Source organism: Solanum pennellii, chromosome 1 (genome assembly GCF_001406875.1).
Source record: "Solanum pennellii chromosome 1, SPENNV200".
NCBI lineage: Eukaryota > Viridiplantae > Streptophyta > Magnoliopsida > Solanales > Solanaceae > Solanum > Solanum pennellii.
In genome coordinates, this window is record NC_028637.1 from 27587979 (window position 1) to 27604395 (window position 16417).

At 34.9% G+C, this 16417-nt stretch overlaps 1 protein-coding gene across 1 annotated transcript; it reads left to right on the forward strand.

The window, feature by feature from the left end:
* Window positions 1–2521: 2521 nt before the first annotated feature.
* LOC107019261 lies at window positions 2522–4198 on the forward strand. The gene has a single exon (XM_015219810.1). It carries the CDS (start codon window positions 2522–2524, stop codon window positions 4196–4198), a length of 1677 nt encoding a protein of 558 aa, XP_015075296.1.
* The last annotated feature ends 12219 nt before the right edge of the window (window positions 4199–16417 follow it).

A 16417-nucleotide genomic window follows, 5' to 3' on the forward strand; every position in this document is an offset into this window, starting at 1 on the left:
TTGCTATAAATATGATGCATATGTTGTTTCTAAAGTTTTAGTATACCAAATTTATAAATATCATATAAATTCACATCCTAAATTAAAATTGATACATGATAATTAAATATGGGAATATATTTAGTCATATATAATGCAAATATATATCCATATATTATAATTAACATATGTGGTATCAAAATTATACATTTCTATTCATAATATTAACGGAAAAGACTCAAATATGCCATCGAACTTTCAAAAAAGGCTCATTTATGCCATCCGTTAAAAGTTTGGCTCATCCATGCCACTACCGTTTTAAAAAGGCTCATTCATGCCATTTTATTATTCCCGTCTTCCTGAGGTTAGAATATTTGTTTATCATATATTGGAATACCAACATCTGGATGTCGGTATGTTTTAATTTTATTTTTTCTTAATTTTTAAATTCCAACCGCCGGAGGTCGATATTTTTATTTTTTATTTTTGAGATTGTGACCTCTGTAAGTCGGTATTTATATGTTTTATATTTGAGATTCTGACCTCTGGAGGTCAGTATTTTTAATTATTATTTTTGAGATTTTGACCTGCGGAGGTCGATTTTGTGCATCAAAACTGGTAGCATTTAGCTGCAATATTAGTATCTCACCTGCACATATATATTTATATCAAATAAAACCAAAGAATTCCAAAACTGCTATTTCAAAAAAAACTACATCCAAGAAAAATAATACAATATTTTAACATATACATTAAACTATTTTCAAATAAACTTCATTCAACTTCAAAATAAACTAAAATACGATAAAAGAATTCTAAAAATATAGAACTCTAAAATGTCAAACAGATACTACTCTTCATCAGCCTCCTCAGACTTATCATTCTTATCACCCTTCCTCTCCTTACCGGGCTTATAATTATCATCACCCTCCTGATTAGAACCATCATTGCTGGCTGAACATGGAGGAAGAATTTTTCCAAATTCAACAAGAAAAGTTAGTTTGGACTAAAGCATTTCATACCTCTTATCTACAATAATGATTAAAACTAGCAAGGGTTTATTACACTTTAATCGAACTTATTTCAACAACTAAACAACATTATGTCTAATTAGTTTTGAATTAATTCCATCTACTAAATCCACCAACTAAACAACATTAGTTATTTAAAATTATTGAACAACTAAACAAATTCAACTATAACTAGTTTTGACTCAATTTCAACAACTAAACCACATTATTTATTTGAACTTATTTTAACAACTTTAACTCTAATTAGTTTTTACTTAATTCCAACAACTAAATGCTCCAACTAAACCATACTATTCATTTGAACTTATTTAAACAACTTTAACTCTGACTAGTTTTGAATTAATTTAATAATTATATTCACCAACTAAGCCACATTATTTAATTGAACTTATTTAAACAACTAAACAACTTTAACATTAACTCGTTTTCACTTTATTTCAAAACTAAAATTTTTTTTAGCTCTAACTAGATTTGACTTAATTCCAACAACAATTGTTTAAAAAATCAGGCCATAGACCCTTTTATTTCAACATAACAAAGATTTGTACAAGACCAGGCCTAAAAGTGGCATGGCCCAAAAACACAAAATCGGAAATAAGTCAAAGACCACTGTTAGAATCTGATAATTCTACAAACAGAGAAAATTAACGTTTTGATGATAGACAGTTTTGATGATAGACAAGAAATGCAAATATATGTGTTAAAAAGGTTTGCCAGATTCATCGCCAAATTTGTCGCAAGTTTGTCAGATTCATCGCCAAATCTGTCACAACAAGAAGTCACCTAAAGCGTGTACAAGAGCTAAAGAATAATGAAAATACAAGTTGAGACAAATAAGGAAACCTTAATATATTAAGTAAGGAAGATTGTATAGAAAAATGATTAAAATAAAAGGGAAAATCAGTACTCCTTGTTCAACTATGATTACAATTTCCTTACCTTAATTAATAAGGATTCAAGGCAGAAGAAAATTCTATAAGAAGAGGACAAACGTAGATGAGAAGATCACGACTTCACATAGAGAGAAAAGTGAGAATTATTCATTGAGTAGAAGTCTTCAAGATCGATAGGTTTGCTAAGTTCAAGAAGTTCTTGAGTTAGAAAGTCTTGAACGTGTAAAACTATTTTCTTGTTTCGTTCTTGAGTGTTAGTTACGATTCTTTGTACAAGAAGTGGGTTTGGCTTCTTGTAGAGTTGAATTTTTGTGAGGTTTGTAACAAAAGGTGGGTTTGACCTTTTGGAGAGTAGAAGTAGTCGATTATAGTTAATCGAGAGTTGTAGTAGTGGTGAGGTTTTTGATTATTGAGCTGTAATCACAAAATCTTCTAGTTGAATTAATAAAACGGGGTTTTTCCTTCCTTGATTGAGGAAGGTTTTTAATTTAACATGTGTTTGTGTTTTGACTTAAAAGCAACTTACAAGAACCTGGTTCTTGTTCTAGGGGATAGGTTTCTTCAATTGGTATCAGAGCAGGTCTTTTCGATAAAAGATTCACACCTTGAAAAGACTCAATGGCAACACCACCTACCCCACAAGAGGGAGCTTCACAAACACGACCACCATTATTTAATGGCAAATACTATGGATGGTGGAAAAATCGTATAATGGATCATGTTATTGTTGAAAACCCTGATCCATGGGGAGTAATTGTAGATGGACCAACTATACCTATGAAAACTGCAACTGATGGAATCACCAAAATCCCAAAGGAAAGAAAAGAATGGAATGCTGAAGACAAGCTCGCAATCCAAAACAATGCCAAAGCCAAGAAAATTATGATCTGTGGTATAGGACCAGACGAATACAATCGAATCTCGTCTTGTCAAGATGCCAAAGCCATATGGGAAACACTACAAACCACTCATGAAGGAACAACGCAAGTCAAGAAGTCCAAAATTGATAACTTGAACAGACAATATGAACTGTTCAGGATGGCAGAAGGGGAGACCATACAAGACATGCATATCAGGTTCACTTCAATCATCAATGAGATGTACTCCTTGGGAGAGATAGTTCCTAATGGAAAGGCAGTAAGGAAACTCTTGAGTGTCCTTCCTGAAACTTGGGAAAGCAAAGTCGAGGCTATCACTGAAGCCCGCGACCTAGATTCACTGGCCATGGATGAGTTAATTGGTAATCTCATCACATACGAACTCAAGAAAAGCCAAGAAAAGGAAATTGGAGGGAAAAGGAAGGAAAGGAACCTGGTTCTAAAGGCTACTGCATCAGATGATTTTGAGGATGAAAATATTGCCCTTATAACCAAAAGGTTCACCAAAATGCTAAAGAGAGGACAGGCCTTTCAAAAGAAAATTCCTCAAAAATCAAATGAAAACACTAAAGCCCAGGTTTGTCATAAATGTCGAAGCCCGGATCACTTCATCAAATTCTGTCCACTTTGGGCTTTAGAGCAAAAAAAGACAAACTCTGAGAAGGGAAAAGACATCAAGAAAGATAAGTTTTTTCCCTCAAACAGAAGAATGACAACTCAAGAGGCAGATATCTCAATGAAAAGGGCCTTTGCAGCAATGGGAAATTCATCTGATGAAGAATCTGAGGATGATGAGACAGAAAACAAATCCCTTCTTGCACTAGAACAAGAAGATGAATATGACTTTCTTGCTCTTGTAGCAGTGGAAACCAAGGAAGAAAAGGAAACCTGCATATCACAAAAAAACATATTAGCACTCATGGCTGGATCAGATTCTGAAGAGGACAAAGAAGAAGAAGATATGAATGAAAAGGGATCAGTGAGAAGGAAGCAACAACAATGGTACTTGGATAGTGCATGTTCCAGACACATGACTGGAGATAAAAGAAGCTTTCTCTCACTCAAAAACATCAAAGGAGGAAACGTCGCCTTTGGTAATGGAAAAAGTGGGGAAACTCAGGGAATTGGAAAGGTTGGGTCCATGGATACACATGCAATTGAGAACGTATACTATGTGAATGGCCTACAACATAATCTATTGAGCGTATATCAAATATGCGATAAAGGAAACTATGTTCTCTTTACAGAAAAAGAATGCAGAGTAACAAACTCAGTGACTGGGAACCTGGTTCTACTAGGTAAGAGACACAAGAATGTGTACAAAGCCAAGACTGTTGACTCTATTGAAGATACTCTTAAATGTCTAAGTGCAATCTCTGATTGCTCCATGCTCTGGCACAAAAGAATGGGACATTAGCATGACAACAATAAATAAACTCATATCTAAAGACCTGGCTAGGGGACTGCCAACCAAAAGTTTCAGGGACAACCAAGTATGTGGAACCTGCATTCAAGGAAAACAGGTTAGATCATCCTTTAAATCAAAGTTGACAGTGAGTACTACCAAGCCACTAGAACTGCTCCACATGGAACAAAATTTGTTAAAACCAATACAAAAAAGATCTAGACACACACAACCGTAAGTGAAATACATTAGAAATGACGTGAACTCACGGTAGATCAAATAGAACCTCAGCTTCTAAAATAAATAAGGACAGAGAGCGAGGATCTCCTTGCTTCATACCTCTTGTAGGATGAAAGAAACTGCATGAATGACCATTAATAAGGACTGAGTAATAATTGTTAGCAATAATTCTCCATATAATATCTATAGATCTTGAGCCAAATCCCATCTTCCTCAAGACATTCATTTGAAAAAACCAAGACAATATATCACATGCTTTAACTGTGTTCAATTTAATGACAACATTAGCATGCTTCCCTCTTTAGTAATGTCAGTCACCAACTCTCGAAATAGTAAAACATTTTCTATAATACTTCTACCTTTAACAAAGCCAGAATGATATGAAGAAATCAGCTTAGGTAACATATCTTCCAGCCTATCCTGAATAATCCTTGATAGGATCAATAAAATTACTCAAACTAATATGTCTCATATCAGAGAAGGTTTGTACATGTTCCTTCTTTGGTATGAAAATCAAATTAGTATGTGTAATGGATTTCAGAAGGGTATTGCTCGTAAAAAAATCTTGCACGGTTCTTAGAATATCACACTAACTATATCCCAGCAATCCTGAAAAAATCTACCAGTTAACCCATCAAAGTCGATGGCACTGTCTGCACTTAGCTTAAAAGCTGTATTTTTCACATCTTCTAAAATTGGGATAGCACACAAAGTTGCATTCTCTTCCTCAGAAACTGATTTAGAGATGTAAAAAGATAAAGAAAAATTAGTAACATCACCTTCCTACTGAAAATGTCTATGTAAATGCTCTACTTCTTCATTCACAATGGCCTCTTCTTCTTCTAACCAATCACCTTGTGAGTTTTGAATTCTACTAACTCTCCCCTTCTGTCTTCTTCTTTTAACCAGACTCTGGAACAATCTTGTATTTCTGTCTCTATTAACAAACAAATCATATCCAGTTTTTTGTTGCCAAAAAAGATCTTCAAAATGCAGATATCTATTATATTCATTTTTTTTGCTCTTTGCATGACAACTCTATTTTCACTAGAAGAGTCTTCTTCTAACAATTTTTCTTTAATTCTCGCAATTTCCTCTCTAATGATAAGTTGTTGAAAAGTTATCCCCATAAGTCTCTCTAATCCACATAGTTAATGCCTTCTTAATTTTCTCGATCTTTCTTTTAACGTCCAAATAAGGGTTAAAAGAACTATGAGAATCCCAGTTCAATCTAACCACTTCTTTAAAGGTTTTATGCTCAGTCCAGAAGTTCAAGAACCTGAAAGTTTTCTTTTTATTGGTACCTCTATCTAAACAATACAATAGTATTGGAGCATGGTCTGAGCCTGTTCTAGGCAAGTGATCAAACTCTAACTGAGTGAAAATGCTCTACATCTCCGCATTTACCGGTACTCTATCCAGTATTTCAAAGATACGATCATCTCCTCGACCATTATACATGTCTTGAAGTCATCAACATCTGCACCATCTACTAGTACTCCACCAATCTTCTTCTCTCCAATACGAACCACATTGAAGTCACCACTGATCAACCAAGGTCTATCAAGCCCAGTAGAAATAGAATATATCTCCTCGCATAGATTCAACCTCAGATTTCTATCACACTTAGCATATACTATAGTTTCATAAAAGCTTAAAGCATTATATTGGTTTTTTATCAAATCAGTGAGCTGCTGATCTGAATTACTCATCGCTAAAACATCAATTCCATGATTAATATATATAACCATATCTTTCCATTGTTATTATGAATTCCCAAGGACATTATCTTCTTCTATATTTGTTTATGTTTCTAACTGCTTGAAGAGGCTCCAATAATGCAACAAAAGCAAACTTGTGATGATTATGTAACATTTGCACCCTTTTCAAGGCATTTTGTGTCCTCACTGACCTTATATTTCAAATGAGTGCATTCATTATCATTTTGCAAAAAGGGATATTACCTTTCTCTTTGGTTGCACCCTTACTGGTTGTGTTGTATCTCCAAGTCCCTGCTTATTTCGTTTCCTTGCAGACTTACTAGCTGTAATAGCTCTTGGTGACAGATGTCCTCCATTTAAATTTGAATAGAAATTTTCAGTCACCTTAACCTCCCCCGAGTCTTCCAAGTTTGTATTCTCATCTGTATTCACCATAACCACAAGGGATTCTTCATTTTCTCCTGTTGTATGTGTGTGAATTATTGCTTTACTATTGTTATGTTGTTCATGCTCACTTTTCTGCCTTAGTACCTCTTAATGAAGGAGTTGCATTGGTGTATTACGTTTGGTGTTCAAGTTGAATTCTTTCTCATCATTATTATCATCTACACGCTGGCGTTCTCCTTTGCAACTGTCTTTGTCATGGCTGATCTCCAATATTGAATCAGTAAAAGAATGATTGTCAGGTTTCTTTTGTCTTGTGCCTCACCACTCTCTACTAATTATTGTATATTATCTAAACCTTATTGTTTTGCAGAGAGATGTCTTCAAACAGTTTCTAGGTGAATTTTTGTCCTTCTTCTCATAGCACTACTAGAAAATAGATTTGTTGCAACACTTCAAAAATCATTGTCATAGACTCAAAGTGTGTTGCAATTGCATTATGGCAACGGAAAAGGGTGTGTTGCTACCAAGCCTGTTGCAATATGTCTATAGTAACAGTTTTATGCAACAGTTTAAAAATTGTTGCAACATAGCTTTCTATAGCAACAATTATTCTTTAGTCAATGACAACACTTTTCTACGATTAATGCAACAGTTGCGAACCATTGCAGTAGATTTATCCAACGACTTGAAACCATTGCAACCGATCTTTCACAACAACTTTATTATACAGCTCGATCTAAGCCATTACAACGGTTTTGCTAAACTATTGTAACAATATTATTTAGCTATTGTAATAGGATTTTTTTATTCTTATTGCACGCTATTGTAGCAATCGTATATAATATGCATTTTTAAAATAAATTATAATGCAATGATATAAAATATTTAATCAATATGTACTTCAACTAGTTGGATCCATATATTAAAGATAAAAACACATGATATTGATTGACAATTCAAGAGTTAACATACATTAATGTTCACAAAAATTATGACTAAACATAAAAATAGTCCTAAAATGTTCAAGACTTAGCATTCAATTAAGTTCACAAAACTTAGGCCAAAAAGTAAAAATAGTCCTACAGTGTTTGTAGACATAGATCAACCAATCCTCTTTAAGTAAGGTCTTCACTGTTTTCATCCCCGCTTTCCTCACTTTGTCCACCTACAATTTCAAAAGGATCAACAATTAAAGAAAGATGAAATTCAACAATGAAAAGGGAAAAGAAGTCATACAAAACCTAATTTTTACTCTTTCTACACATAATCTATAGTACCCAATAACTTTTAAAAAAAATACAAATGGTTATTTTTCTCATACATGGGGCATATTTCTCGACTACCTTCTTGGTACATATTAATAGGATTCTCTACCTTTCCAGAAAAAAAGTTAAAACAACATTAACTCAAGGAGTACTAGAAATAGTGCCAACAGGTGTGGAAGTTCTACAGGTCAGGACAAGCTGAAATAATATAAATATATCATAGATCATCAGCAAATTGTTTTGCCTCACAAAAGAATAAATAAGAATTCTCTGACTTGTAGACAAAAGTTCATCTTCAATGAAATGCTTTAATAAATAAAATTTTGATTTGCACTATTAACAAAGACTCAAATTGTTCCACTTAGCTTCTGTTAAACCCTTGTTAGGGAACACACATCTTGAAGCAACTTAGCGGGTTTGACATAACACTCTTTGAACTTGCCATTTTTGAAGGTAGGACAATAAATTGTGCAAGAAAATTAAGCTAACACCAGTTCCAGATTCAAATTTACTTTTATCTCTAGAAAAATTATTCAAAAATAGCTTTTCTGTAGAAAATTATATTGGATAAGTTGCCTTCATATAAAGTACGGGGTAAATTCTTACTTCTCACTACCACGCGAACCTCTAGAACATGATGCCAGAATCTTTCATTGTCCATCGGAAAACCAGATGTGCAACCAACAATTTGCCAAGGGAAAACGATAATGTTAGACGTTAATCCAACTAAGTAGATTTGAAATTTACATCAATGGAACAAGAAAACAATTATTATTGAGGTATAGTCTCATTGGTCACAAAAGGTATGTTGTGTGATCAAGAAACTAATAAACAAATCTCTACGAGACAAGTATTCTTGAGAAGAAAGTATAACTTTTTAAAGATATCTAAATATAACGGCCATAAGTGATAATCTGAAACCACAATAAATATACCAACACAAGATATTTCAATATAAATTATTAGTTTCAATTGTAGAAACAATCAAAAGAAAAATTATTGCGGACAGTGCATTCGGTGGTGGAAATAAGAAATCAATCAGAATATTTGATGAAAACAAGTCACATACCTGGTAGATCATAGAAATTTCACTTGTGATCAATTACACATTAGCCTCAGACATTTAATTCAGAAAACATGAAAGAAATTGATTCTTTAAATGGCCTCAGGTGCAAGAAACATAGATCATTTTGAAAAAAAAATCTCAAGTCCAGCAAAATGAATATAGGTATTCCAAATTTAACACCCTTAATAAAGAAATTGATGTTTTAAGTTCAGTTCAATACTCCTAAAGTATGCAAACAAAAGTAAACTATGTCCCACATTCCCTTTCAAAGTAGTTTAGTTCAATATTCTAGAATCAAATGCATCAATTATCTCATTACAATCTTCATTTTGTTGCATTTAAATATTCTCCATCTCAGCCTATAATGCAATTTCATTTTAAATAAGAAGAGAATTAAATTACACATAGTAGTTGCGACCTAAGGGCAATGATTTACCATAGTTAGAGAGCCTAGACTAATTTTTTTCCAATTAATACATGTACAAGGAGCTGAAATACACACACAAATCATCTACAAACTAGCATTTACAATAACGGTTCATCCATGTCGGGCATAGATCAGACCTTTAGTGCTATGCATTATTTTTCAACTGTTCAACAATTTCACTAACAAATAAGAGCCATAATATTTTCACAGTTTAAGATGGCACACTATGAGCAAACAATGATTTAAAGACTAAATTTTTCACACCAAAAGCATTTGGAAAAGGAAACGAAGATTCCAAGCTTCTCTTCCTACATTATCCTAAAAACTCAAAACATGGGTTGATCCAGATAAATCTAGACACAAAAAGCCTGTAGAAAACTCAACATTCAACTGGAAAAAGTTGTAATTGAAAATGGATGAAGAAATATAGCTTTTGTACCTTGATATTTCATCTCTTCCACATCCATACGATTTGATATGTTTCAGAAAATATCACTGCATTCACTTCATTTACTTCATTTGAGACTCATCCAACTTCTATCTAAATTATTTTATTGATATTTATGTGGCACAAAAAGATACAAAGAATCAAATTTATGATTAACTATGAAATAAAAAAGACAAAAATATTTTATAAATGAACAAACATATCTCAAAAAGTACATGGAGAATATGTAGCTTAAAATTCATAGCAATCACAATTTCATTTACAGCAAGCATTTCACTGTTTTCATTGATAGTAAGAAATTTGCTTCGTTTTCATTTCAACACTTCAATAAAGGTCACATGATTGATAAGGTTGGAGTGTTCGATATATGTTGGCCTTAGTTGTAGTATTAAAATGAAAATTGAAGCCAACATTGACTGGTTATCTATACATGTATTTGTGTTGGAATTAATGCATCAATGTTTAGTCTTCCGAAATTGTATCTTAGTTTTTCAAGAATTCTCTTTAGAATTTCGTAGTACATGTATTTAGTTATTTGTGCAAGACCTTTAGTTTTCTATTTTGAGTAGTATAAATTGTGATGTAGTTGATGATTATAATCATGTCAAGCGGACTTAAGTAGCCTATAATAAACTTGAGCATTCTCTAAAGATATTATTTTCCTTCCATATTTCCTACAAAATGGTATCAAGAGCAGGTTTTCGTTCTTAATCTGGGGTTAGGTGAAGAAAAAAATATGGCATCCAAAACAAATGAAGGTGTTGATTCTTCAGTTGTTCTTACTCCATTTTTTTATGGAACTGATTTTGAATACTAGAAGATAAGAATGAGAACACATTTGAAAGCTGAAGGTTTGTGGACTATTGTTGCAAATAGCTTTGAAGAGCCAGACAACGATGGTGATCTTACAACAACAGAGATGAAAAATTTTGAGGCTAAGTATCGTCAAGATGAAAAATCTTGAGGCTAAGTATCGTCAAGATGAAAAAGCATTGAACAAAATCCAAATGGAAGTCTCACGAGCATATTTTTCAAAAATTGCTAGTTGTGAGACTGCAAAAGAAGCTTGGGATTTTCTGGAAATTGAGGTGTATGGTGACGAAAAGGTACGTACTATAAATCTTCAAACTCTTAGAAGAGAGTTTTAAATTTTAAAGATGATAGAATCTGAAAAAATTGATAAATATTGCACAAAAGTCATGAATATTGTTAATGAAATGAGAAATCATAGTGATACGATTTCTGACCAACAAGTTGTGGAAAAGATTCTAATTAGTGTCACAGAAAAGTGTGAGTACATCGTTGCTATCACTGAGGAGACGAAAGATCTTTCTAAGCTTTCCATCAAAGAGCTAGTTGGATCATTTCGTGCACACGAGAAACGAAGATTTTTTCGTGAAGATCAACCTAAAGAGACGGCTTTCCAGTCTAAAACAAATGAGAATTCTCAAAATTTCTCAAAAAATCATCAGAAGAAAAATCACAAGCCAAACAAGAAGCAGGTTCATGATGGTTCTTCCAAGAAGGTTGAAGAAAAAGGTGAGAAAAACTCTAGTCTTTTTTGTAAAGTTTGCAAAAAGACTAATCACAATGCAGAAAAATATTGGCACAAAGGCAAGCCCCAATGTAACTTTTATAAAAAATTTGGCCATGTTGAAAAGGATTGTTGGCACAAGAAATGGGAGGAATCAATTTTTTGTGAAAAACAGGAGGAAGAAAGGGAAGAAAACCTTTTCTTTACTTCTAAATCTGATGCTTCAACAAAAAGCAACGAATGGTATGTTGATAGTGGTTGTACTAATCACATGACTGGAGATGAAAAGGCTTTCCTCTCAATTAAAAATAGCATCACTACTAAAGTGAAGATGGGAATGAGCCTTAGTTGATGCAAAAGGTAAAGGTACTATTTCAATCAATATGAAAGGAAGCGGTAAACAAATTCATGATGTTCTTTATGTTTCTGACTTGGAAGAAAATTTGTTTACTGTTGGTCAACTCATGGAAATTGATGTCGACTCTTCAGGCTGCGGTTGAGAGTTTGCGAGCAGATCTTGATATGATCCTAGAGGCTATGGTGCCTGAGTCTGAGGCCCCTTCTGCAGAGCCTGCTGAGGACACATTGTTGGCTGCTTTATTCGCCACTTCGGAGATTCCACCACCTCCCCCTCGAGAGCATGCCAAGAGGCGTAGGGGTCGAGAGAAGGATGAGGCTAGGGCAAGGAAGAAGGAGTGCCCTGAGATAGAGGCTGCGAGGAAAGCCTCGATTGCTGATGAGGAGGCACGTAAGATTAGGGTTGTAGAGTCAGCTGCTGGGGAATCTAGCTTCAAAGATGTAGAGACAGAGGGAGGCACGACTGATAGTGCTATTGCTGATGAGGACACTACTAAGGGTGTCCAGACTACATAGGTAGTGGATTCCGGGGAACCGGACCCACATGCTTGCTGATCGCCAGCGCTTTGCGCCTCAGGTTTGCTTCACCTACCACTCTCGTATTTCAGTTTTTTTTTTATGCATTGGGGACAATTGCATATCTTTTTGTTGGGGGTGGGGTAAATAGAAAGTGAGTGCTAAGGTGAAGTTTGAGTAGCCCAATTCACGATCCTCTTTTGGGGTTTTCTTGCCTGTGTTCTTTTTCCCCAAAAGACTGATTACTTTTATTGTTGAACCGGCATTTTATATCTTGTGTACATAGTATAAATCTGAAGCATGATGTCTAAAACAAATATGATATCCCGATATGAAAATGATGCATGACTAGGCGTAGGAATTGATAATTGTGTGGATCTAAACATGACATAGAGATACACTACTTGAATCTAAGAATCGAACTAGGTGTCTAATAATCTGGGAATGTAATGAATGTCAAGTGAGTGTGAGGAAAATTTGAAGGATCCACCATTGAGACTGAGCTAGAACTTGCCTGGTTAGTCTTGCTAAACGTTAGCCAAAATGAACAATTAGGAAAGGATCATAGGCCTTTGTTCGAAATAGTCAATCTTGAGACCATATAAAAAAACAAATGAAGTTAATCCCGTATTGATCCAAATGATTTGAGCCTAAAAACAGTTCTTCTCTGGGAACAATGTGTTGGCCCTGGTCCCTCCTTGGACATGTGCACCTCAGTTTATGCCAAAAGCATAAGTTGAGGGTCGCTAATGCAGAAAACAACCTTGTCGTGACCCTGACCCAACCGTGGGTATTGTGAACCTGGACTCATGGCAAAGTCATGAGTTGAGGGTGGTTGTTATAAGGAATACTCCAGAAAGTGGGGTTGAAAGAATGAAGAGAAAGAAATAACAAAACAGAAGTGATTAAAAAAAAGTCACGTACATATAAGGATAAGAAAGGGTAAACAGCAAGATAAAAGAAAATTTAGAAATTAGGCGAAATAAAACGATAAAAAAAGGTGGTACATTTAGCCGATATGTCAAGGAGGGCAACAAATCACTAAAGTATACCTAAATATACCCTACCTGACCCTGAGCCTACGTTACAAGCTTAAAAAGTTCTATCGTGATCCTAAGAGTTGTATGGCGAACTTAAAGCAGTGAACATAAGGGCAAGCTTATGGCAATATGTATGAATGAGTTGTGAATTATTTCTAAGAGTGACTGTTGAAAAGTAATCCTTATACTCAAACTGAAATTATTGTGTGAAAAATGAGGATGTTGTTTTGAAGTGAGGACACTAGTTGCAATACCGGAAATATTAGCACCTCGGTGAGAAATTGAAGAGGATAGGTGTCAGTGCGTGGTAAGTCTGTGCATGGTATGGTTCCACATAATTCAAGCCTAATAGTGATAACATGCATAAACATGATAAGAATGATCGGGATTGATAGCCAAATGATTGCGAAAGCTAAAATATGGATACTCTTGTACAAAGATTTTGTAGTGAGTCATAGTGCGTCGCTTGAGGATACAACGAATTTAAGTTGAGGGTGTTAATGTACCGTTGTTTCACGGTACTTTTAATGTTTTTTCCTTAAGTTTAGTGTGTGTCCAAAAGCCTTTTTGTATTGATTTTTATGTAAGTTTCTCCGTATTTGCAAGAAATCTGTCCAAAGATGAACGCGGAAGTTTTTGAGCGAGAAATGCAGAAGAGACTACCTACGGAGCTTATGACGGTCCATCGAGTCGGTGGCATCATAGTGAGGAGAGAAGCTGCTGAAGGAAGATGGGGAAGTCTTACCTAGTGTGGAATTACGGAAGTCCATGACAGACCGTCATAGCCACGACGGTCCGTCCTGCTGGTTCGTCGAAATGATCAGAGAGTAGTCCCAGTACCCAAATTCCAAGAAGTTAAAGTATTATGGAACGGAGACCCTCGACAAACCGTCGTTCTTGGAACGGTCCGTCATACCTGTTCGTTGAGGGTTATGAAGAAAGTAGCAGAAGAATTTGTGAAGTATGGGATGACAGAGACCATGACGGCCCGTCGTGACAATAACGGCCCGTCGTGACCACGACGGTCCATCACGAGGTCCGTCGACTCAGACGCGTTTTGACAGATTTTCAGTAATTAGAATCCTTCTTTTATTAGGTTTTTGTTTTTATTATAAATAGTTGAAAAAACCTCATTTTTGGGGTTAGAATTTTGGTTAGACGGTTAGACTTTTACACTTTTGGATAATTATTAGTTCTCTTGTTCAAGTATTGAAGAATTAATTTTGTTAATTGATACACTTTTTCTGGAATTGATTGTTGGTGTTTTGTTGATTAATCAAGTGAATTTCTGGATTTTATTCTTTCTCATAAAAGTAAGTGCATGAATTCTTAAATTAAATATATGAATAGTGTGATTATGACCATGGGTAACTAAACTCCATAACTAGGGTTGTGGGAACCATGGGTGAATAATGAGGTAAAATCTAACTAAAATAGCAATTCTAGAATAGTGTCTCGCATGTATTGATAATTCTTTCGTTTAGAAGTCTTTTTAACGGATGGCCAACGTTAGAACTCGCCTTAATGCTACTTTTCGGACCAAGGAGGTAGATAATAGGAAAAGAATTATCAACATAGATTTAGTGTACACTATCTAATAGGCTAGTGTCGGTTGGTACGAGGTAATAACTTAGTCAAATATCGAATACAATGCTTAATATAAGGTAAAGGTAAGGGTTAGTATAGCAACACACGTAGGTCGGACAAAGGTGCGGAGTGAAATTTTCTAGATGCTGGACCAAGGATTTAGAGATACATAACTTATCACTTTACATGCAAGATACTTGGAAAGAATTGTTATAGTTAGAATTATCAAGTTAGGAACCTGTGGGGAACACTTAAGCCCTAGTTACTTTAATTAATTGATTAAGCTCTGAGATTTGAATCTGTTAGTTGTTTATTTTAATTTAGTTAATTATTTTCATTAATTTAGAAATAAAAACCCCTTTTTTGTCTTTTGTTTTCTAAGGAAATACTTAACTAAATAATAGTAATAATAGAATAAAGTTAAGTGTGAACTATTTTCCTCGTGGTATCGATCCCAACCTCATTAGTTGGGTTCTTTACTTGATACGACCGCTTTACTTCTAATTTGAGAAGTAAGTTGGAGCGTATCACCTGTTTACTTGGACCTCCCCTTTGTGACTTGTGACTTTTTGGGTGCCATCGTACCTGGAGAGTAGTAGTTTGTACCCAAAAAAGAAACCTAGAATACACACGAAATAATTTTAGAACTAAAAACGAAAAAGATAAAAATTAAGACAGCATGCTACAGTATCCCTCTAAAGTGGTGACATATAGTCTATGATAAGACTTATAGTCCGTAAAACCCCTCTGTATGTCAGTGGAAACTACGGACATGCAGAATGGTCCATAGATTGAACTACTCACCGTAGTCCACATCCGTAGTCTCACACTCACAGAACTTTGCCAGTTCACCCACGTAAGACCTGATCTACGATTTGTTACTTGACACAGGGTCTCATAGGCGGGGTCTGTGCCAGGTTTCATATGTGTCTTACTGTTGAGATCCCTTATAAGGAAAATTACAATAGCATCCTAGTCTACTCATGCATTTCAACATTTAATCATGTTGGTTTGCGATCCTAAGGATTCCAATTTCTCAATTTTATCATCATTTCAAAGCACAATATGAAACCCTAAGTCAAAACTTACATATACACCAGTTAAATTGATTGGTTTTACGGTATGATTATACACAATCACTTACCAGCGTCCTTCGAGTGTTTATATTTTATACTTAGCATGCATTCATGGATGATTAACTACACGAGGTCAAGATCCACTCCTAAATTTTTAAAATAAAACTATGAACCAAAATTCAAAGTGAGGGGGAATTCCAACTACCTTATAAGCAACGAGAAGTGTGATTAACCTATTTGCACCGTGCTCGAACACAAAAGTACTTGGGAATGGAGATTTGAGGAATAGGGTAGATGATTTCATTGTAATGGATAAAGTATTGGTGATGGGAGGGAGTGATATGTGGAAATTTGGGAGTAATATGTGGAAATTAGGGCGTGATTTGCGGTTTGAGGGTGGTTGGAAGAAGAGGGAAATAATTTATAAGAATGGGGTTTAAAGTAATAGGCAATCCAGGTCGGGTCGATCAAGCTAGGGCTTGGACCTGTGAGACCCCACTTACGGTCCGTAGGTCGATCTATGGTCTGTAGGTCAGGACCGCAGATCACATTGACACTTATATAAAA